General features: G+C 38.3%; 3 protein-coding genes across 5 annotated transcripts in view; 1 reads left to right on the top strand and 2 right to left on the bottom strand.

The window, feature by feature from the left end:
* Positions 1 to 12747, bottom strand: part of hs2st1a (heparan sulfate 2-O-sulfotransferase 1a) — a 52457-nt gene extending 39710 nt beyond the window's left edge. Inside the window, exons 1-2 of one of the 3 annotated variants that reach the window (XM_088429283.1) lie at positions 12730 to 12747; positions 9889 to 9998 (exon numbers count right to left, since the gene is read on the bottom strand). In XM_088429283.1, the coding sequence (XP_088285409.1) occupies positions 9889 to 9994 (106 nt within the window). In that variant the 5' untranslated portion in view covers positions 9995 to 9998; positions 12730 to 12747. Of the gene's footprint in view, positions 1 to 9888; positions 10297 to 11064; positions 11296 to 12729 lie in introns of those variants that run through there. The other 2 variants (XM_088429282.1, XM_088429281.1) reach the window with 2 other exon arrangements.
* selenof (selenoprotein F) lies at positions 11598 to 17672 on the top strand. Its single transcript, XM_088429285.1, has 5 exons — positions 11598 to 11734; positions 12775 to 12942; positions 15675 to 15738; positions 16455 to 16504; positions 16974 to 17672. Exons 1-5 carry the CDS (start codon positions 11687 to 11689, stop codon positions 17103 to 17105), a joined length of 462 nt encoding a protein of 153 aa, XP_088285411.1. The 5' UTR covers positions 11598 to 11686; the 3' UTR covers positions 17106 to 17672.
* A 787-nt stretch (positions 17673 to 18459) lies between these two features.
* LOC148415052 (transcription factor Sox-14) lies at positions 18460 to 20776 on the bottom strand. Its single transcript, XM_088429284.1, has one exon. The coding sequence runs from the start codon at positions 20774 to 20776 to the stop codon at positions 20123 to 20125; it is 654 nt and encodes a 217-aa protein (XP_088285410.1). The 3' UTR covers positions 18460 to 20122.
* Positions 20777 to 23131: the final 2355 nt, after the last annotated feature.

The following is a 23131-nucleotide window of genomic DNA, read 5'->3' as shown; positions in this document are numbered from 1 at the left end:
ATTAAATAAACGTTGGTGCAGTATTCTAACAATGTGTGTGTTATGTTGACACAAATGTTGATGCTGCTTTTCTTTCTAAACATACCGGTATGTTCAATCTATGTCGAAGGCTTGATATTGCTTGAAAAAAAAAAAAAGCTTTCAATAAACACAAAACTTTAAAAAACCTCCACGTACCATCTTTCTGTATACATATCTGATATTACAACCTGCAGCCGATAGTCAGGCAATAGATTTTCTGTTTTGGGTGTACTTTCTGATGAGGGTGTTATTTTGATTATGAATAATTAATCTCAAATTTAGTCAAACACTGGTGTTTATTATTTAGTATTGTTTTGGCATACCTTTAAAATATTGCTTTTGGATATCATTTAATACCATGTGCTTCGAACATAAGTTTTAGACACCATTTTCACAGTTTCAAGTTCTCTTTTATACATTACCTTTGACCAGTATTTTTGAATAGATTTCATTCAGATTCAATAGATAGCCCAGTCATAATGTCATTTTTACAAGGACAGTTCATTTTGATGTTGGCTAATATTGTGGATAAACAAGTCTTTGTTTAGGCTATATGTCAGGTGTTTACAGTACTAGGAGGAGATGAAGGCTGAAGAAGGACCTTGGGCGACTGATCTTTCCTTCCATGGGGACTGAAGACAGAGGGGAGGGGATGATAACAACAATGGACAACTGTATAACATATTGGGCTAGAAAAAAAAATCAAACACATCTGTTCTCCTTGGCCATTAAGATGTTAATTCTTCTTTTGTACTCATGTATTTTTATTCTTCTTGATTTGATTGACCTTTTCTGACTGAAGTGCATTTTACTTTGATTTATTTTTCTACCTTTGTGTTTACTGGGAACTATTTTGTCTTTAGTGTTATTTGTTTATTGCTCAGTGCAGCACTGTGGTGCACTGTGCTTACTCTTAAAGCTCTTAATTGGGCATCTATAATTGCACCTTGATAATACAGGAATTAAAAGGCGGATTAAATTCTAAATGAAAGCCGAGGCACATTTTCTTCCATCCATTTGTTTGCCCTAAAATGTGTGAAAACATACTTTATTATCGGTTTCACTTATTTTTAATTCAGTTATCTCATGGGTTGATTGTCAATAGTGCAATGAAAACAGTCAAATGTTTTCAAAGGGGAAATCAAGTCAAAAATATTCTTTATGTTCTCTGTTGCACCACTAGTCTGAATATTGCGTCTGTAAAAAATTAATTACACAGTAAAATCTACTTGTTTTCATCTAGCTCAGGGGGTGACCATTTTGCCACTTGCCTTTGACTGAACATCATATCACAGTGGTTCAGGGGTCAACAACACATTTTATCGGTGGTTGTATTGGGCAGTGACGGGGTAAGGCTATTTGTGTGATTGTGCATTTGTGTGTGTGGCCCTGCGTAGATTTAACAGCAGCATTAGACCTATAAACCATCAAGCCAATATTTGGGACTCCAACTACTCAGCAAGGTATTTAAGAGAGTATTCAATTAAGAAGGCTGTTGATCATTTTATTTGCAACCTGGATACAATCTAGAAAAAAATGTCATTCCGTCTATCAATTTACAGTATCTATTTGATATGTAATACAACGTTATTTGAAAGTGGTCAAAAGCTCCACAACAGTTTCTCAAATTGCATTCTTAAATTGTATGTTCAGATGCTTGTTTGGCCCCAAATCGCTTTATTATGTTTTTTTTTTCTTTTTTTTAACCTTTCGACAAAATTTAACAGTAAATTAATTGTTGGATCTTTATGACATAGCAAATGCTCCCTTTCTCTCTCTCTCTCTTGCTCTCTGGCTTATTCCTATTTCTATAGCCTTGGGAAAATACTGCTGCCGGGAAGAGACACCAAGGCATGCACTACATTTTGCCTCAATGCAACAATTAATGGACCCTTTAAACACATTAATTTCACAGGAGGAGTGCTAACATCCAGTCATACAACACAATACAATTCAATACAATACAACAGCACAATAATAACCATAACATGTATCAAAAAGCCTTTATTGCCACATTCTGTTGTGCAAACTAATAAGACAAACCATAATAATGGTAAGCATGCTGTAACTGGTTCGCTACCTGAACTCTGAGCAACTGTAAGTGGCAAAATGTGCTTTTACAGGTATTGATTGTACATGAACATTTCTTCAAACAAAATATTCCGTTTTTATGGAGAAAATTGCTTAAAAGGTTGAATATTTCTTTAAATGATCACAAGAGCACACCTGTGCTTACCCTGCTGTGACCTTGCCACTCAGGCGGGCTTATGAAGTATTGGAAATGCTGGCAAAAAGAACCCTGAAGTGGCAGCCAAAGCCTTGGGGTGTCTGCTGTTCCTTCAAATCCCCTCACAGTGGAAGCATCAGAGAGATAATCCTGCAGTGTCCCAGATCTTTATTGGGACTGACTGGACCCCTAATGGGAGGTGGGAAGGAGATCTGAATGCAGTGTTTGCTCCTTTTCAAAATGGATATGTGTGAGATGGTCATGTTGATAATGTCTTCGCGTGAAAGATAAACAACCAAATGAAGTATCAGTACCAATGTAATGGGGAATTTATGAATTACAATCGGTTAATCCAAACACACATACACACATAAATGTAGGGGTGCACATAATTTTTTTTTGTGCGTTACTCACGTGAGTACGTACCTTTTTTTTTTAAATAGTTAAAAACCATCCTCCTCAATGTCCATCTCATTATCACTCCCACATTAACATTGCACTGTCTGTGTGCGCAGCGACCATCGCATTATTAAAAAATGCATCCTTGAAAAGTTTCATAAGTCCCTCAGCTATGTTTGACGCCCGGTTTAATTAGTCCAAGGAAGTCAGAGATAAATTATCCGTCGCTGTAAGGTGACAATGTAAACGATCTCCTTCTCACCTTCACGGGAGTGATACGCAGCCCCAACAGCCAATCCGAGCCGCCTCAGTAAACAAACTCTCATTTCATTAATTTCCGAACTGAACTTGTTCTAAGCCAACAGCGGCCTTGCCTTGAACTGTTTCCATCTGTGCTGCTCGAGACATTGGCGCACTGTGTTCCCAGTTAGAGCGTTGAGTACGCACACAGCGTTTTTTGGTGCACGGAACAAACGAACGACACAGTTGATCAACGGTTGGAGTGAATCGGTGTGCGGTCGGACTGTATTTCCAAACTATAGCTATAGCTAGCTATAGCGAATGGAAGGATGGATGCATTATTCTTGGAGTTTGTCTCACCACCTAGCAAGTGTGATTAGCTATTGCTTCTCCACTAGCTTGTTTGCTAGCCATAAATCGTGCTACGTTCACACGCTCTTTTCATACTTGCCTAATAAATGAAATGAAAAAAAAAGAAAAAAAAAATGACAAACCACCATAATTATTCTACAGTATTTGTATTAATTATACAGTAATGCTTGGTAAGTATATTGGACACTTCACAGTGCCCTTAGGTGTGATTGTGAGTGTCAATGGTTGTTTGTCTCTGTGTGCCCCGCGATTGGCTGGCAATCAGTCCAGGATGTGCCCCCCCCCAACACACACACACTTCCCAAAGACGGCTGAGATAGGCAACAGCAAGCCAGCGACCCTAGTCAGGATAAGCGGCAAGGAAAATGGATGGAAATTATAATTCAATGATGTTAATTATTTTGCTGTCATAGCCATTCCAGTTTACAAAATCACATTAAATATTAGTATTTAAAGTAATAATAACTGTAGCAGCATTTACAAGGCCACTTACCAGGCAGGTGTCTTGTTGTAATGCCAGCACATAGCTTTTATTACATGCGTGTGCAAGTTAGGGGACACTGCGGTTTTTGTAATGCCTCACATAGAAACTGCATAAATTTAATGCAAACACAAAACACACCTTGACAACCCTTCCACAGACAACATGAGTAAGTGTTTTTGACCTCGAGCCGAGTCTATATAAATTGTTATCGTCGACGAGAAGGCTCTTTGTGGTGGGCTGTGAATTGTTTTTTTTTCTTTGATCTTTTTGCAATGCTCCAAAAGGCCAATGCAATTCTCCAGCAATTATTTCTCCATTTCAGAAGTTTCACCACAAAATACAATCTTCTTTTTTTTCTTTCAATCTTATGATTCACAGTCAGAACCCGCTGTGTATAACAGCCTACAATTCCTAATGTGATTTCCTTCTCCATGTGCACAAATATAGGATGGATCTGAGGGGATTAGTCATAAATTCCAAATGTTAATTGACAAGTCATCATTGTGGAAAAAAAGGTTATTTTGAGCTGAACATTTTCTAATCTGGATTTGGAAAGGATCTGCACATGCTGTGGCATTTGGGATTATTTGGAGGACAAGGCAAATTGAAGCACCCTCACGGGTATGGCAACGTTGGCACCCTAGTCCGAAATGAACAAGTTCATAACTTTGTGCTAATAGAGACAATACAAAATCCTACTAGTTAGCATTTCACCCTAATAGTAGGAAAAATAATAGGAACATGTACTGTAGTTGTTTTACAAGGGTGTTGAAGTGTCCAGAAATCCCAAGTAGTGGAGAAAATTAAAAAAAATACTAGTCGTAGTAGGCTGCCTCTCTGCCCATTTTAAAAACTCTTCTTAAAACATATTTTTATTGGTTTGCTTTTGACTCAGCATGAGATGCAGTATTTTTATTTTACGGTGTTTACTGATTTTTTTGCTATAAATTTATTGTTTTAACTGTCTTTGTTTTTTGTATGTCAGATTTTTTTTGTTTTGTTTTACTCTCTAGAACATTGTATGCAGCAAAGTTTGTTTCTAATGTGCTCTACAAATAAAACTGAGACAAGTGTAAAAAAACAAAACAAAAAACGATTCCAATCAGGAAATTGGTTTTGAAGTGTAGTCGGTCCAAACAAATCATTCCACCTATCGACAAACTTATTGATTTTTTTCTTTTTTTTTTTTTTTTGGGGGGGGGGGGGGGGGGGGGGGGGGCACTTTCAACCTAATTAGATGTTGACATTGTTCTAGACCTATTTATTTTATTACTCCTTTTGTAACAAACATGGTCTTTCATTTAGATTTTTTCTAACCTTTGTGTTTTTTTATTACTCTGCACAGTATTTTAACATAATTGGGTGATAGCATCAATATATTGGTGCATTACATAATGAAGTGACATAATATGCGTATCAAAATATGATGTTTAATTGCCAATAAATTGCAAATCAATTTTGAGATGTCTTATTTTTGTAATATTTCATTACAACAAAGTATTTGCTATATATAAGATAATTATCCATTTCTTGGTTTTTCTTTTCTCACCAACGCAAGTGACAGGTCTGGCATGTTTTGCTTATGGTTTCGTAGAAAATTGGGTATTCAAGACGAAGAAACTGTTTGTAATAAGAGGGCAAAATCATCCATTTGAAGACATTCAAAGGACACTTTAAAAGAGAAAGGCTGACAACAACTGTTTCTACTTATTACTATGTTTGTGCTTGATCGTTTATTTTGTATTTTAGTAACTTTACAGCACTTTGGTCAGCACTTTGGGGGTTGTTTTTTTCTTCAAATGTGCTTTATAAATAGACTTTGACTTGACTTGACAATATGATGGATTAAGTTGCTGTCTGGTTTCATTGGCAATAACATGTATGTTCAAGCAGTCAGCAAGCCTTACCATAATATGGACATTAAAAGAAATGCTTCGCGAGCTGGCAGCATCAACCATCCATAACGAACTTGTTTTCAGACAATTTAATGACGAAGTGTGATTGCAAGTCAGCAAACGCCCAGGAGTTGACCAACAAAGTAAACAAAAAATTCCATTCCATAATATTTTTGTATTTAATTCACAATCACATTTTATGCAATACTGATGTGTATTTGTGGTTTTCGAAAAAGAATGTTAAACGTGTCCTCATAGATGTCGATGATGCTGCTTTTTGAAAAATAATTGAATAAATAGAATTTCTCTAATCTATTAAAATGTTTTCTGTTTTTTCAGACATTGTTAATATATATGCCATACATGCAAAATGTTTATGTATTTATTTTTTTAACAGACAATGTCCAATATATCACAATACACCTTCGCTGTATTGGAGCAAATTGTAATTTGCTTTCAAGTCACAATACCCAGCACGAGAAGCTATCCTATCTTGGTGTACTGTGTACAATTACGATGAATGGCATTCATTCATTCATTAACGCCTTCTTGGAAAGACTCGAGTCCCATTAGTTACAGTGAAAAGCCATTCAAAAGACTAGGTATGTTCTTGAATGTCCCATCACGATTGATCAGCGATCCAATTTTTTGTAGAAGGTAGAAGAATACCTTTTATGTATGGTTTGGCAAGTCTCAGCAAATAAATAAGTCCATGAATAAAAAAGCAAATTATTCAAGAAAGGGCATGATAATTCTTGACAAAGACAGGTCAGGAAGTGAGAACGCCAAACATGGACAAAGCAGCTGATGACATCATTGTCGGGCAAGGCTGACGGTCGGAGATATTTCATGAATTTCCACCTGTTTGGGCCTCTCAAAGAAGAACAAAGTTGACCATCGATGTAGGGGAGAAAAAAAAACACTGAGCAATTACCCGAAGAGTCAAACCCACCATCTAAAAAAGTGAAAGATGATTTTTTTTCATATGCACAATCTGAATCAGATCCAGATGGAATGTGGTTTAGCATGACTGCTTTTAGTCATGCAATTATCCAATTGAATTTTTAAAGGGAAAAAAAAACAACTTTCAAAACATTATCCATATCCATATCCATAAACTGTAGCTCTGAAGTTTAACACGGATAAAGAATAAACACAACAGAACAACCTTTCTCCGGGGAGGTAATGGATGGTTGTTAAAGGGACATGTAAGTGGAGAAATGCGACAGCCAAACAAGATATGAGCACTCAAGCAGATAATGACAAAGGTCTGACACTGATTAGTCACAAGATACTCATATTGACATACGTAAATACATACCAGCTCATGCCTTACACCAGAACTTTTCTTTTACACTAAGTACCACATCAAAACATAATTATCACTCCAAGTACCTCCATCATAACCAACAATAAAATACACCAGTAACTTAATGAACAGTTAGAACAGTAATATTGTGCCTAAATAAAGGGAACGTAAAACTGCACTTAATCTGAATAAAAGGTGTTACACAAAAAGGTCAAATGAGATCTCATGAGATTAAACACCACAAGATTTCTTGTACCTGTACACCACGAGATCTATTTTTTTTCACAAGTGCAACAGAATACACAGCACAATGCGCTGTATGACAGTATAACACACCATCAAACTTGGTGAAAAGACCAGCCAACCCATCAAAATAAACCTTGCCGTACCAGATAATCAGGGATGGAATGAGATCTCACGATCAAATATTACAAGATTTCTCATTCCGGCATGCCATGAGGTTCATTTCCATTTCACTGTTTCGGAGGGTACAGAAGTGCAATGAATAGGCGTCAGCGCAACACTCTCGCACAGTAGGTGTCGATGCGCACCTAAACATTGTTTGCATTAATTAATAAGGAGAAACTCACGATGCTCCAATTACTTTTAAATCATCTGTGTGGCAATTTTGGTCTTCCAATTGAGAAAAAGGATGGTAACACATTGACTGGCCAGCTCTTCAAAAACGTTTGCGTCTTGCATCTTCACAAACGCTTTTGCATCGCCACTGGACCCATCAAGTGCGAGAGCTACCAAAATAACAGGGGATTTTGGTATGTACATCGTGCTTGATATGAAGTCATTTTTGACAGTGGAAGGCAGTGGATTTCGGCGGATAATTCACCCCCTTGAGCCAGGGCGTGAGATACCACATCACTTTAGTGGTACAGTAGCCTGCAGCGGGAGCCTCCTCTCAATGTGACTCATACTCTTTGGTCGCCACAGCCAATGACTTGGTACAGCTGTTGTAAATGCAGCTAACTATCGCAGCTAACGTGGCTAACATGTTTATGCTACTTTCAATGGGCATTTTATGCAACATCAATTGCCAGTTCGCGTCTTTTCTGCAGCAGGTGGTATAGTTACAGCCCAAAGAGCACAATTTGGACCCTTACAATGTGGATATGCTTGTATTTCTAGAAAATAAAAAGACCATCAAAGTTTAGACAGGAGCATTGCAGCAGCATTTTGAAAAACTATAGATTGTTAATCGCAGCCTGTTCAATGAAAATAAATCATTTTGAAATGGGAAAATTTATATCAGCAGTTATTTTTTTAGTCGGAAAATTTTGCAAAAATCTCATCATATTTCCTTCTCGTGGACTCAATCTCTGGAGACGAATTGTCTTGTGGAATTTGTATCTTGTCCAATGCCCGGACCTGAACACCTTGGAATTATTTTATTTTGAAGTTCTTGCGGCAACAAGTGACAATGTTCCTCCCTCCCAGAGTGAGCCGTGAGTTCTGACTGCCGATGTAAGAAACACAACTTAGTTTCATGGCATTTGCTTCTCATACTGTACATCCCTTGTGACAAAAAAAGTCTTAAGCATCAAATGCAAATGTATGTTACTGAAAAGTTAAATAAAACTGAACTCTACATGGACTGATTATTATGTACCACTAAAGCAGGAAACAAACCACTAAACCACTAGTGTTACTCATACCCCACACGGTAGTTTTTTATAAATGCATTCTGTTGGTTTGGTTCATAATTGGTTTTAATGTAGAAATGCACTACCTCATACTGACACTTTCGAATATTTTGCCTGTTTATATAAATTTGCATAAGAAAGGAAAGATATGTATCTCTTAAGCTGTACATGCATATTATCTCATATGCAAATTACGCAGTGGCTGTTCCTCAACCATGAGGGAAACACTCTCACAGCCAGGAGGTGCATTAGGATTTGAGGGCTGCGGTTCTCAACTGTTGCCGCCTTGGGACTCACATTTTCCTTTTGTCACCAAGTCACAACACACTTGTATACTAGTTACCAGAAAAAATCATGTCGTTGAAAATCTATTTGGAATGGCATCTTGACCTAAAGACATCACAGTGACAGCTGCTCTATTAGGTATTTAATGAACAGTCTATACACACAAATACAACATGAAAACACAGGGAGCATGGAGGAAATGCTAACATCACACATCCTGGGCACATAAATTCATAAATGTTTGTGTATCTTCATTGACTTCTAATATTTCATTACGTTTGATGCGCGCTATTCTGCAATACGGTGATATTTTTCTTTTTTAAAATCATGTCACAAAAATTGTGCTTTTATTTTTTTTAGGGCTAGACCTGGAATTTCAATTTATTTTTAAAAGGAAAAATCAAGGTTATTTCATGAGTGAATAAATTAAGGTACCACCTTGGTCACGAAATCAGTCAGTCAAATTACCCTGTATTTAATAATACATATCAATGTGGAAAATATTAATTTTCAGTTTTTTTTCTCATGTAGTTTTATTACAATTACTTCATTTCCTCCTCAATGCTATTGTTTATGTATAAATATTGTTTATCTGATCACTTATTTCAAAGAGTCTACCGGTCTATCTATAGTCAATGAAAAAGGTCAATACTCCCTAATTTAATACCTGTTTTCTGATTATATATTTTAAAAAAAAGTATCATCAAGAAAAATCATCAAAACTTTTTCCAGCGTTATGTTACCCTTTAGGTTTATTATGGGTAAGTAAACGGAAACATCTGAGATAATGTGGTATTTTTTTAATTGATCCACGTGGGTCGTAGGTCATAATAAAGGTGGGTATCCATCTATCTAGTTTAAAAAAGAGGTAGATAGTTTGAAGTGTGGCGGTAATCGAGCGTGCTTCCCTACGCTGCGTGACCGCTGCTGCGCAAATTGCGCGCCCTTCGTTATGTCGGCGCATCTAGGTGGTACAGCACAGTACCTGTTTATAGACTTACCGAGTTTTCCTCGGGACTCCTCCAGCTTCTGAATCTGGTTCTCCAAGAAGAACATAGCCACGGCGAACGCCAGCAAAGCCAGCAGCTGCAACTTCGGCGGCATCATGACTCTGAGCAGCCCCATCAAATCATCCGGAGAAGGAGTCGGTCAGTCCATGCCCAAAAGAGGGGAGAGGAGAGGGGGTGGGTAAGAGGAGACGCCGAAAAGACACGCTCAGACACCCGGCGAGCACAAAGCGCCTGCGTGCGTGCACCGTGTGGATATTTAAATCCACCTCACATGCAGAATGCCTATCCTTTGTTCCATCATTTGCACGGCATTATTTGCGACTTGTTAAAGGGTTCCACGGAGCGGCTATCTGTTGTCTGTGCAAGTGCTCCCGGGTGTCTAGCCTTCACTTGCACGGCTCCACGGTTCACACTGTCAAAAGCACCCAGGCCATTGGATAGTAACTAGAGGCCACCATAGACGTCAAATGATGCCGACACCTCCTCCAAGGCGCGTAGACGTACGTCAATAACTCCCCCATATTGGATGTGGCTAGCAAGAGTAATGTTAGGTAGTCGCATTCGTAGTGTTCTCCTTGGAGTTGAAGCAAGTTTTGCATAAAGGTTTCATACTCTCCCGAGGCCCAGCCTAATCATGTTTTTTTTTTGTTGTTTTGCATTTTGTCCCAGCAAGACAGCAAAGATAATTGCACCCCACCAAAACAGTGAGACATTATTGTACAGGCCAGTATGCTGAGGAATAATCGTCAATAAAACAGAAACACTGCAGTCAAATAAACAAATGCATGTTTGAAACCATTTTCAGTCGTAATCCCAAACTCAAAGACAGATAATATTGAATTAAGACTCGACTATATCTTTTTTGGACCTTTGAATATTATTACATAATTATGCTGATTGCTGGCTTTCTAGCTAAAGGTAGAAGAAGCTCGTTGTTTTTCTTATTTTTATTTCCTAATTTTGTTCTCGTTCAATGATGGCCATTATAAATTCGTTTATAAAAATCACTGACTAACAAGATAACTCCTCAATATTAGAAGTTGCAACCTGGTTATTGCAGCCAGATTAATGGCGTATTATTATTTAAATATTATCCTCACAGTAACATTGACCAATGGCAATAATACTCATAAAAACAGTTTCAAAAATACTTTGTTTGGCGTTTACCTTCATTCTTCTATCATATATCGCATATGATCACTAGATGAAGAAATATTCTCGTTATTTTCCCCAAATGCTTTTGCTCAGCACGTCTGGTTGTGATGCGCGTGTGGTTGTGGGTGTGCGTGTTAGCTACGACACCTCCATCATGGCAGAGGCAGATCCACTGACTTTATAGCGCTAGACTAAATTACTCAAAGCGCGGGTCTGTTTTATTTTATTTCTATGGATTCCACTTTGAAGCTGTCTCCCTTTTTTCGTGTCGGAACCGAGTAGGACAAACGTAACAAACAAGTGAGAGCGTCAACCCATAGGAGTGCTGGTTTCTTGAAGACAAATCACGCGGATACATTTTAAGCGAAGAAAAAGTACTTAGACTGCCCCATGTGTGCCTTACAAATGAACATTTTAATTTCGGATGAAATTGAAAACTACAAAAAACTTATTGACCTTTTTACAATTTATAACGTATATGTAGTTATTATCCAATATGTTGTTGAGAAATTAGGCAAATCTAGCTTCATGATATTTATTGTTTTTATCAGGCATACTTTGAGACACTCTTAGCTAAATTATAAGGGTCCGCCATTGTAGTTTTTTTTTCGCCAGTGCAGCGGAACTCACCAAAATGTCGGGAGAAGTGTATCTCCTGTGGCTGGTTTCTATTTTACAAACAGTAAGTTGAACAAATTAACGTTAAAAAGAAGATCATATAGTTTCTGCCACTTGCTGAGTATTTTCTGATGTGAGCCGATTGCCCAGTTTAGCGTTACATTGATCGTTTCCAATGCTTGCCGATATGACGTGGCTTAGAGACTTGGCTGAGAGATTCAAAATCTCTAGGAGTCCAGTCAACAGTTTCGTGAATCTGTGCAAATTTTGTGGATTGTGATTCAGTCCCTCAAAGACGCCCATTTCTCTAAATTTGATTACTTTTACTGCGAAACGCCAAACCGTCTCTTCGTGTTCAAATGGTTGTCATATTGGGTTATAAGCATCGTTTGCCAATGAGGAATCGAGCTCAATTTTGTTAAACAATTTATAATTAAAGTAATATATTGACATGCATATAGAAACAAAGATAATTAACGTTTTTCAAAGGAAATGTTCATTAATCCTTGTTTATAATTAAATTTCCATTAATCGGTCTCGGAACCTCATAAAACACGTTTTTTTCCCAAAGGTACGCGTTTTTGGTCAGACAGAAAACAAAAGAATCCATTGCATAAATACGTCATAGAAACTGATTTTAAAGTGTTATTGCTGTACACAATGCGGCATTTGTATGTTGGCTGTGTGATATTACCGGATGCGGCCTAGTGAGTGAAATTTCACCTTTGCGACTGTTTACATTTTTTGCATGTCTTCATCCTGTTTATTAAACGGTTGGTAGTGAATCCGCAAATTTATCTTTCCTTGCCAAACTACAAACATGTCAAATTGCAGCGTTTTTGGGGGCGACAACATTTCAAAGATGAACATGGCACAATCACTTAATTATTACACTACCAGGAATGTGTCTTCTCTTGACAAAAATACTGCGATAATAATGTGGACTAAAATGACTCCAAAATGGTCAAAATACTGCACAAGGTTTGAAATTTGTGTGCTTGCTTCTTCTCAATTTGATTAACATCATACCTTGGGATTTTACATTATATTTGTCTGCACCTTGTAAATCTTGCATTTAATGTCAATCATCGTTACTTCCTCCAGCTGTCTGCGTATGGATCCGAGCTGGCTTCGGAGGCTTGTAGGGATCTGGGCTTTTCCAGCAACCTGCTGTGCAGTTCCTGTGACCTGCTCGGGGAGTTCAGCCTCACCAAGCTGCAGCCTGACTGCAGGCACTGCTGCCAGCAGGAAGCCCAGTTGGAAGCACGCAAGGTAAAAAATACTGGGGTCTGCAAACAAACAAACAAGACACAATTTGAATTTTGCATTTTACTCAACACCCAGCTTCAGTTTTTATGCTCTTTTCGAGACATCCTGTCAAAATGGGAAGGTATTACAGTAATGGATGTCACAATACGACGTTCAATTTCTAATATATTGCGTGTCAATTTTGAGATGCTTTATTTTTTAAATATTTCGTTATGTGTTTTTTTTACTGCGGACAAACTGTATGTTCGAGCGGTGGAACGATCAATATGACAATGCACATGTGATGTCACCATTGCGCCACAACAAGCATCTCCAGAGTAAGGTGCAACAAGGCACACCATAACATGAACAGTAAAGCAAGTGCTACTGGCAGCGTCAACCATGCACAATGGACTTGTTTTCAAACAATTTATAAAATTAGTATGATAGCAAGTCAACAAAAACCCAGGAGCTTACCAAGTTAAACAAAATTCTCCATTCCATAATTTCTATATTTATTTACAATGCTTGAAATCATAAAGATGCGGGCATGCTTCTATTTTTGAAAAAGAGTGGTGAATGTGTGCTCAGAAATATCAGTGATGTGCTGCTTCTGAAAAAAATGTAATAGAAGAGAATTTCTCTATTCTATTAAAATGGTTAAAATTTTTCAGCCGCAATACGCAGCAAAAAAAGTGATACATCTCGACTGAGAGACAAGATCTGGAAGTTGGATAGAAGTTTAGTCTGGGTGGAATTCAGGGAATGTTTTGGCCGGATGTACTCTTACACTTCTGGTGAATTTATTTTTTCTTCCCAAGACAAATCTGTCATGTGTTAGTACTGTAAGATGAGTTTGGACAAGTTCAAATTCATACTTTGTGGTAAAGTTATGGTTTGAACGCTAAACAATCACCCCACCCCACCCACTACAGTTGGGATTGGTCTGTGTTAGATGCTCACACTTTTTTTATTTGATGCACATTAGTGCTGGAGGGAAATCTGCTGGACAAAAAAAAAAAAAAAATCTTTCAAAGCTTGTTTGGTATTAGGAGAAATGAAGCAAATCCCAGATGGGGTGAAGAAAAAAGCGAAACTTGTTTTGAATAATTTATTTTTTTAACAAGCTAGAGAATTAGGAGAACCTTTGACATTTTATTTTAAGGCCTATAATGTCCAGCCCTAAGACTACGCTGCCGTGCCATTTCAAGTCGATCTGATTTGTGCAAACGCGTCTTCCAAATGAAGGGCAAAGCATGATATTTCTCATTAAAATAATTAGCGTGTTGCTCGTTCTTCAAAAGACACAAGGTAAAGATTTAACATGACAAGACTGCCTTGGATATAAGTCTTTATTCCTGGCTGAAAGGCTGGAGGCATAACTTTTTAATAGCTGCATGGAGGTTATACTTGGCTGGTTTTAATGAGGAAGTAATGCTCTTAATGTGTTTGGCTATTAAAAGCGCTGAGGCACAAGGTGTGTAACTAGTCGTCTTTGGAAATGGGAGTATTCTAAAATGCTGAAATGGTATGTTTGCTCTCTTTTGTATGGATCGTGGGGTGAACGTCATGAACGTTTAGAGTTGTGCAGTTTTACAGAAGTACTTAAGCACCTAAAAGTTTTCCTAATCGACTTTGCAAAAATGAGTCACATGAGCTTTTCAAGCTAAGATTCGGTTTCTGTGAATAACATGAGATCCAGCCACGCTGGTAGAATGCAGTTGACACAATAATGATAAATGTTGTCTTTTAAAGCAATATTTCACTTTGTTTATCATTTCACAATGTAACTGTGGCTAAAAAAGTTAAGCATGCTAAGGTTTTTTTCTCTTTTTTAAACTGAAATATGAATGATCTTCCTATTTGTGGATGATAGAGACCAAGCCTGACAGCAAATACCCAAAGTATCAAATAAATTGATGCTTCCTTGTAATGACCAATTTGCTATTTTTGTTTTTTAAAAGCATCTAGCATTGGCAACAGGCAAAACAATTAAGTGTTATAGCAGTGAATCCTCACATTTCCCAAACCATCACTAAAAACCATGCAGAAAACATTGCATTATGAAAAACAAGCAGGCCATTTTCAATTATTTTAATTGGTCATTAATTTGCACAAATAACAAACCTTTGTAGGTGCTGACCAAGAATAAGAATTCATGAAAACATTTGTGACGGTGGTGATGTGTAGGTGATGAAGCGAGGTGTGGGGAGTCTTTGTTACCAAATTGCACAAGCGTAGTTCATAAATAGAGGCAACAATCTCCGAAATCTATTTTTGTTCCCTATTTTTTCGCTTTTTTCATCTTCTGTGTAATATACCCTGGTTTGGAAGTTTGGAACCCCCTTGAAATTCACATGGTCTGAAACACATTAAGCGGTCAAGAAATTCAAGCTAGTATTAACTCTTGATAATTCAGAGCTGTAAAATAAGTCATGAAAGTCACACAACAAACATCCTGTACTTTATGCAGAACAGCATGTTTTCAAAGGGGCAGCTGTGAGTCTGGGTTTTCCTCCAACTTGCTCGACATAGCCTCCGGAGGTTCGATGACAAAGCGACCATCTGTTGACTCTGACGCATGTTCGCTCGCTGCTCTTAATGACTGCAAGCAGTCGCCATGAGATGCCTGCAGGCCAGCCACCCTGCCACCAGCAGGGCCTCTTATCTCTGCGTGTGGGCAGTGCCGCGTGTACGCGTTTGCATGCTTTGGCCTCATAAACCTCCTGCTCATCTGGTATTTTCCTTACCGACAGCTTTATGCGGGGGCCGTCCTAGAGGTGTGTGGATGAAAATTGGGGAGGTTCCCTCAAGTCCAAGGTGAGTTATTGAGAAACATCACCACACTTGTATGTTTTCCATCCCTCCCCTTGCCTGTATTAGTTGGGTCAGCGGAATGCACAATCCTCATGAGGCCAATTAAAGATACGGCGTTACCTTGTGACAAATGCGGTGAATGGTGACAAGGAAAGTCACAGCGGGGAGCAGATGGTTAAGAACAATTCCTAAGAGGCCAAGTGCTTGTTTCAATTTGACATTCTAAACATTGACGATGACTGCAACGTCAATGCTGTTTCCTGTTGCCCATTTATCGGGTTTTGTCTCATGGGTTAGCATTAAGCTAAATAAACTGTATAATTTACTATCGTTGGGAGTCACTACTAAAAAAAAAAAAAAAAAAAAAAGGTGAAATATTCCAGGTATTATGAAATGTTTCATCCGTAGGTGGTTTTAAACACCTCAGGTTTGCGTTTCAAGCCCCCAATTGGTAGCTTTGGCCATTTGTTATGGAAGACCACCCGCAGTCTACTTGATAATGTTGCCCCTCGTTGATTGAGCATCAAGCCCGTGTCATCTTTTGTGCCATTTGGCCACTGTTTGTTCACTTCAGCTGTAGTCATCCCACATGCTTGTTTCCTCAAGACACGACCTTCTCAGGAGGTTTTGCAGCTGTCAGTCGTTAAAGCCCTCGGTGCTAAAATAGAACTAATTTATACACGCTGAACCTCACCCCCTTTTTATTTTCTTCTGTGCAGCTTTTGTCAGGGGTGACAAGCCGAAGATGTTCAAGGGTCTTCAGATCAAGGTGAGTGCTGACAGCAGTTTGTGACTTTTCAATCAATGTGGTCTTCCAAGGGAGAGGGATTGACACTTGGGATGGGAAATGAAGCCTCGTGAACCAATCGTATTAGTCTCCCCCCCAGTTTTAAAGATGTAGTGGGAGTTTAATACTTTCCTTTACACTAGCAATCTTAAAGGCAAGAGTGCCCTCTCGAGGAGAAAAAAATATCACAAGTGGTCCATGGGGCTTCATTTCCCATCACTTATTGACACCTGCAAATTGCGGCCAGTAAATGACATTACCTGAAATATTTTAATGCCAATATTATTGCTTAAATTAAATATAACATAAACTGTGATCCCAGTTTACTCATGATAACATTATATTTTCTCTTAGATCACTTCTGTGTTAGGTGAAAATGTGTTGCTGACACTGATCCCTTCCATTTTAATTTTTTTCTCCTTTGTCCACCTCCTACTTTCTCTTTTCTCAGTACGTGCGAGGCTCAGATCCTGTACTCAAGCTTTTGGACGATAACGGGAACATTTCTGAGGAACTCAGTATCCTCAAGTGGAACACAGACAGTGTGGAGGAGTTCTTGAGTGAAAAATTAGAGCGGATATAAACACAAGTTTCAATTTGCTTTCACAGTTGAATCGACAGTTCATAAACTCTGAGGGTTTATGTCATTCACTTTGCCATCGTTTTTTATTTAGGTCAATTAAAACAGTTGCATTTAAAATTAAAGATATATGAGCATTGATTTAGTTTAGATAAAAAACATTAGGAGTGAAATGTACGTATAGTTATTTGGACTCAACTTTGTATTCGTTCATTGCGGTAAATTCTATTGAAAGTCACAAATTAGTCCGCGTTCTTCGTTTTTTTTTTCCAGTTTCTGATTTTTGTATACACATTTTTTTATAATGCTGGAATTGCAGATGGATGGACAACACTTGTCTAAAGAAAGAATGATTCCTAATTTCTGTCTAAAAATAGATTGACTAGTCTTGGGGCACATTAGTGAAGAGCTCACCTTAAACCAGTTCTGGAAAGTGAGCTCTGATGAGTTGTGTGTTCCCTGGCTTCAACAAAGTTTTGACAGTAACTGGATTTGTTATTGATATTTCTTTTGAACTGCATAGGTGGAGTTTTGAATCTGCAACAATAAACAAAGAAAACATGTCTTTCAGTTATTTCGTACTTGTGTTGTTAGAAACAATGATTACCAAGAACTACTTGAAATACCACTGCTGGTGTGTAGGCGTTGTCCAGTGGTACACAAAAGAATGATGAAACGATTTTCACATTACTTGTAATAGTTGCTTAAAGGTTTTTTTTTTTGTTTTTGTTTTTGTTAAATATAGTACAAAGAAAAACAGTGCAGTTATATTTACAGTCTAAAGATAGTACATTTGCCTTGGGCCTTTTGGAACTATTTCCAAACATGTTTTAGGTATAATTTTGAACCAGCAAATTGTTCTTAATTTGACCAAGTTTTAAGCTATTGAAAACATTTTGTCTTGTTTTTTTTATTTAGCATTACCAACAAAGGGCAAAGTGCGACACCTGGTGTCGTAAATTAGTCAATTTTTTGAGATTCTCGGTCGGTATCCTCCACGAATGTTTGCGAAGATCGTTTGTTAGTAGTGATGGGAAAATGAAGCCTCTTGAACCAATTGTGAGATTTTGTCTTCCTCTAGATGACATTTTTGGTTTAAAGAAGCAGCAGAAGTTTCATACATTTCCATTGCACCGGCTTTTGTCTTTAAACTTCGAGTGGAAAAAAAAGTGGTTCACGAGGCTTCATTTCTCATCATTGTAGTATTGAAAAGCTTAATTTCAACATTTGTATTCTACATACATCACACCCTTCATAATTCAATGTGGTGTTTTTTTTGTATAAAACAACATCCTAGTTCAGTCTTGGAACTTTCAGCAGGTGTATTTATTGAAACAATTTCAGAATGGTGCTAGTAATTCAGATTCAGCATCTACAAGATTATATCAATGAAATAAACATAAATGACTGAATATTATTTAGTCATTCAAATGGAAAAGCAAATACTAAGAACAATAACAGTTATGAACAACAAAATCCAAACATCATTCTTGCTTTCAAGTTATTCCTCCTACACCTAAACATGTAAACTTATCCAATTTCATTGAATTGGTCCAAAAATCATCGTCGCAAGTTACAACCAACAATGTATCCTAATCTATGAATACGTTCTGAACGTTATATGCTTGGCATTGTTTTTCCAATCTCAAATATGTGTCTTGGTTAAATAAAAGTTTGTAAATACTGCAAGTAAATTAAAATATTAGATTTCAATGCAAATACTGTATCACAGTGCCTGCAATGAGACAAATCAGAGAAATCATTTCAATAATAACTTCCCATGAAGTAATTCATTATATTCTTTTAATCTGCACTTGACTGAAAATGGAACAAAACTATTGTAGGCTAAGCACAGTATATCCTTTATGCCATGCAGAAATGAGAGAAACAAAGTAAGAACACTATTACTTTAAATTGATTTTCATATATTTGTTAGTTGAGTATTTTTTCCAGATTAATTTGGAAGATTGGCTTCCATATTTGAAAACATCTGTTCCTTTCAATGTAAAAAAAAAAAATCGTTACGTTTTTGTTTCTTCAACCTTCTTTGAATCACAACCCATTGTAAAGATAAAATACATTAAATGAAAAACTTATGAGGTAAGCTCAACTGCATTAGAGATTTGATGAATATCTCAGGGTCTTCGAAGGCGGAATGTGAACCGGGCAGCATTAATGACAGCGATGCAATGGATTTAGATAAGCAAGATATTCCCCCATGGTGCCCGGAGGGGACTTGCGTCTACATTTAAAATGTCTCTAGTCTGGAAGACTGTAAGAGTTTAATGCTGTGTATATGATTTTATTACCTACAATGACTTACTATTTAACAGCTCTGCATTTTCGAGCGTTAACGTCTTCAATATCTTGACCTCTTGATGTGTTTAAAACCAAGTGATGAGGTGGTTCCAAACTATTGACTGGTATTGTTTCTGTTTATTTGACATATAATGGCCTATAAGTGGTATTTAAACGTATGTGAAGAAAGACAAGCTAAATCGCGGTGTTTTTGTTAATTCAGGATAAGTTCTAAATGATTTTGCGATTATGTTGTTAGACAAATGGTTTGTTGACAAATAAATAAATAATGTAGATGTCATTTTGCAGAAATAAAATGTTGACTGGTAATGTAGGCATTGTGCATTTTGCGAAGCACATATGAGCAATTAACACCTGCCATGTGCACGGAGCTCCTAGAAGCCAAACGCTTTTTTTTAAATTCAATTTTCAAAACAAATAACGGTTTCGTGTAAATGATGTAATGTTTCAGGCTTCACATCGTTTAATCTGACGTTAGACGTCATTTAGTTCATTATCGGAAAAACTCATTTGTAATTGGTGGTACGTTCCAAACAAATTTGCGCTGTGGCGACCCCTGATGGGACAAGCCGAACCTCACAACAAGGACTAAAAATTCCCAGGCGGTCCAAAATGCGTTCTAGTCCATCCCACATGTTCACGGGAGTATTTTCATCCGATTTCGCGTGCGTCTTCTGGGTGGCGTCCCCGTGCCCTGCATTTTACGCACTGGCCCCCGGTGCCGCATACGCGTCCACGGCGCTCTTGCTCATCCCTCCCGGGAGGAGAATGTAAGCCACCTGAGGCTGCACACCAGCCGCCGACCACGGTCCACAGTTGCAGGGCACCACGTAAGGGCTAGCGGGCGACGCGTGGCAAGCCAAGCCCCCGACCACCGCGCCGGAGTGGTACCCGAAGGCGGGCGCGCTGTAGCCGCCCAGAGAGGGCTGAAACTCAGCCACTCGATGGAGATGTCTCACCGGGGACGGCGCCAGGAGAGTGGGGTTTTTTTCCCCGGGGATGAGAAAGGAAGAGTCCACGGAGAATCCCTTCAAGGGCTCCACGTGAGGGAAAACGAGGCGCTCCGTCTGGGGGAGAGCTTTGGGTTTGCGCCGCGGTCTGTACTTGTAGTCCGGATGTTCTCGCATGTGTTGAGCCCGGAGCCTTTTGGCCTCGTCGATGTAAGGGCGCTTCTCCGAGTCGCTGAGCCTTTTCCACTCGGCCCCCAGTCTTTTGCTGATTTCCGAGTTATGCATCTTTGGGTTGTCCTGAGCCATCTTGCGCCTCTGGCCCCTGGACCACACCATGAACGCGTTCATGGGTCGCTTGATGTGGTCGAAAGGTTTGGGCATTTCCAAATCCGGCCAGGCATTCATTTAAAACAATTCAGCTCAATTTGATTCCACAAGAAGAGAACATTAAAAAATGTCATGGGCTTCTTTTAGAGCGCGATGAATGCGCAATCAATGTTTTCTGTGCGCCTTAATTGTTTGACTGTCAAGTGTACAGCCTGGTAGCAAGTTACAAGCTTGTTATGGGAGAAACCAAGCATGTCAAGCGCTCATCTCACACCACTGTCACGGTGGCCCAAGCCAATGAGAAGAAGAATAATCCCCCCTTCAAAAAAAAACATACAACATTTCTGAGACGCCCTCCTTCGCCCCTTCCCGTTTGACACTTAAAAAGCCATAATATTAGACGAGACACATGCGCAGGAAAGAAAATGGAACAATTTAACACCGGCTACAAACGCCTATGTGCCATCCAGTACCACAACTGTAAGAAGAAGTCAACCATTACAGAAGTATTTTACATCTCAAATAAACGTTCCCTATTGAAATGAATGGAATCTGTTCAACCCTCTCGATGTAAATAGCTCTCTATATTATTGTACTTTATATAAATGTATAACAGAATATAACATTTTGCCCGATATGAATACTGTACTGCAATTCATTTCACCGCCTTCCTTGTGAATTTCCCTACGGGGATGAATAAAGTATCTATCTATCTATCCATCTATCTATCTATCTAGTGTGTCCAACTTCACCACCAGGGGGCAGTAAAATACAGCCATGCAGACAAAGAGTTTCACACTTGCCGAGATTACAGGTATAACTGGCAAAAATATTAGTTTTTTTTTTTTTTTTTTGCAGATGATAAAGAATATATGCCTGTTATTTTTGCTATGTTATTTGCCGCACTGCTTCTGTTTAAACATTCACGGCTTAAAGGGAGACTGTGTAATTTTTCACAAGCACCTGTGGGAGCTTTAGGGGCATTACGGTAAATGCAGCAAAACTCACTCCTCCGGCTGTCCGTAGTTATAACAGACTTGGCGACCTCCGGGGAAGTGCCACCCTCCATCTAATATAATTTCATGATAACTAGACCTACGATTATATTTAAAGCCACCTGTATTACTAATTTCATTGTAGTAATACAGTCACAATAAAAGTGATTCTGAAAACATACTGTTGGTCAAAAAGAACACATTTATTTGCGCGTTTTTGAAATGTATAATAATTTAATTGATTCGTTTTTATCAAAAAAAAGTCAAAATCTTACTCAGTGTCACTTTGAACTGCACTACGTTAGAGATAGATACGTTAGCCCATTTATGGCATTTGCTAATTAAGCTAACAAGATATACTGTAGTATGTTTGAACCACGGAAGGGTTCATTCTGTTTTTGTAAATGGTTTTGATGCCATATAAACTATTGGAAAATGATTGTGTTGTCTTCTTTTTTTTTTTTTTACTCTTTGAAAACTTTTTCTGCAAACCGATTTAAAGTCTTTCCCATCATGCATTGCAGGCTTTTTGTATTGTACTAGGCTATAACTTCAAGTAGCTTAACCCCTTCCCATTTCCCCTGCAAAATCAATATTAATCACAACCATAATTTACCGGGCAGAGAAGTCTATATTGATTTCTTTTAACCATTTTCATAATTATCACACCTTATCTGATCAAATATAAGCTTTAGCCTCCTTGTGTGTTATTGGAATGACATTGATGGAGAAATGTTTGAATTCGCAATGAGGCCAAACTGTTAGCGATTAAACGCACTTATCCTGGCATTGGAGTGGATGTTGCCAAAGGCATTCCAAATTGAGTTCTGAAAAAAATAGTTAAGAATCACAGTAGATACTCTAGCATCTTTTATGCTGCCATAATGTCAAATAAAGTGCCTCGGCACAACAAAGGTCGGGTAACACTGCAGCAGGAGGTCTTTATTTCATTTGGTCTCCTCAATCGAAAGCCAATGTTTGTGAAAAATCCAGCGGTGCAGCCGCACAGCAGCAGCAGTTGCGATAAGACATTTTCAGCAGAAGGGCTGGAGGGATAAAGTGACGGACAGCGGGGGTCACCCACCTGATCCATCTCCTCATAGCTGGGCTCTTATCTAGTGCTGCTGGAGGTTCCGGATCCCATCATCACCACGTCCAAACACTGGCCACTTCCATGCAGGTTTTAGACAGCCCTGGAAATTAGACAAATATGAGATCATACGTGAAGAAAATGTGAAAGAATCATTCAGACATCTGATTCTAAAGGCCCCAGACATATTACACGATTGGAAAAATCTGATTTTCAGCATCAGAATATTTAGCGTACATATACAGGAAGCTGTTCAGCCAAGGGAAATTCTACAAATAGAACACAATTAATACAATTTCAAGGAACAAATATAAGAATTCAGGTTTTAAATGTTGGCCGGTGCTTCTA

The sequence above is a fragment of the Hippichthys cyanospilos genome, chromosome 12 (assembly GCF_059441005.1).
Source record: "Hippichthys cyanospilos isolate Australia breed blue-spotted pipefish chromosome 12, RoL_Hcya_1.0, whole genome shotgun sequence".
In the NCBI taxonomy this organism is placed as follows: Eukaryota; Metazoa; Chordata; class Actinopteri; order Syngnathiformes; family Syngnathidae; genus Hippichthys; species Hippichthys cyanospilos.
This window is presented reverse-complemented; position numbering and strand designations above follow the sequence as displayed.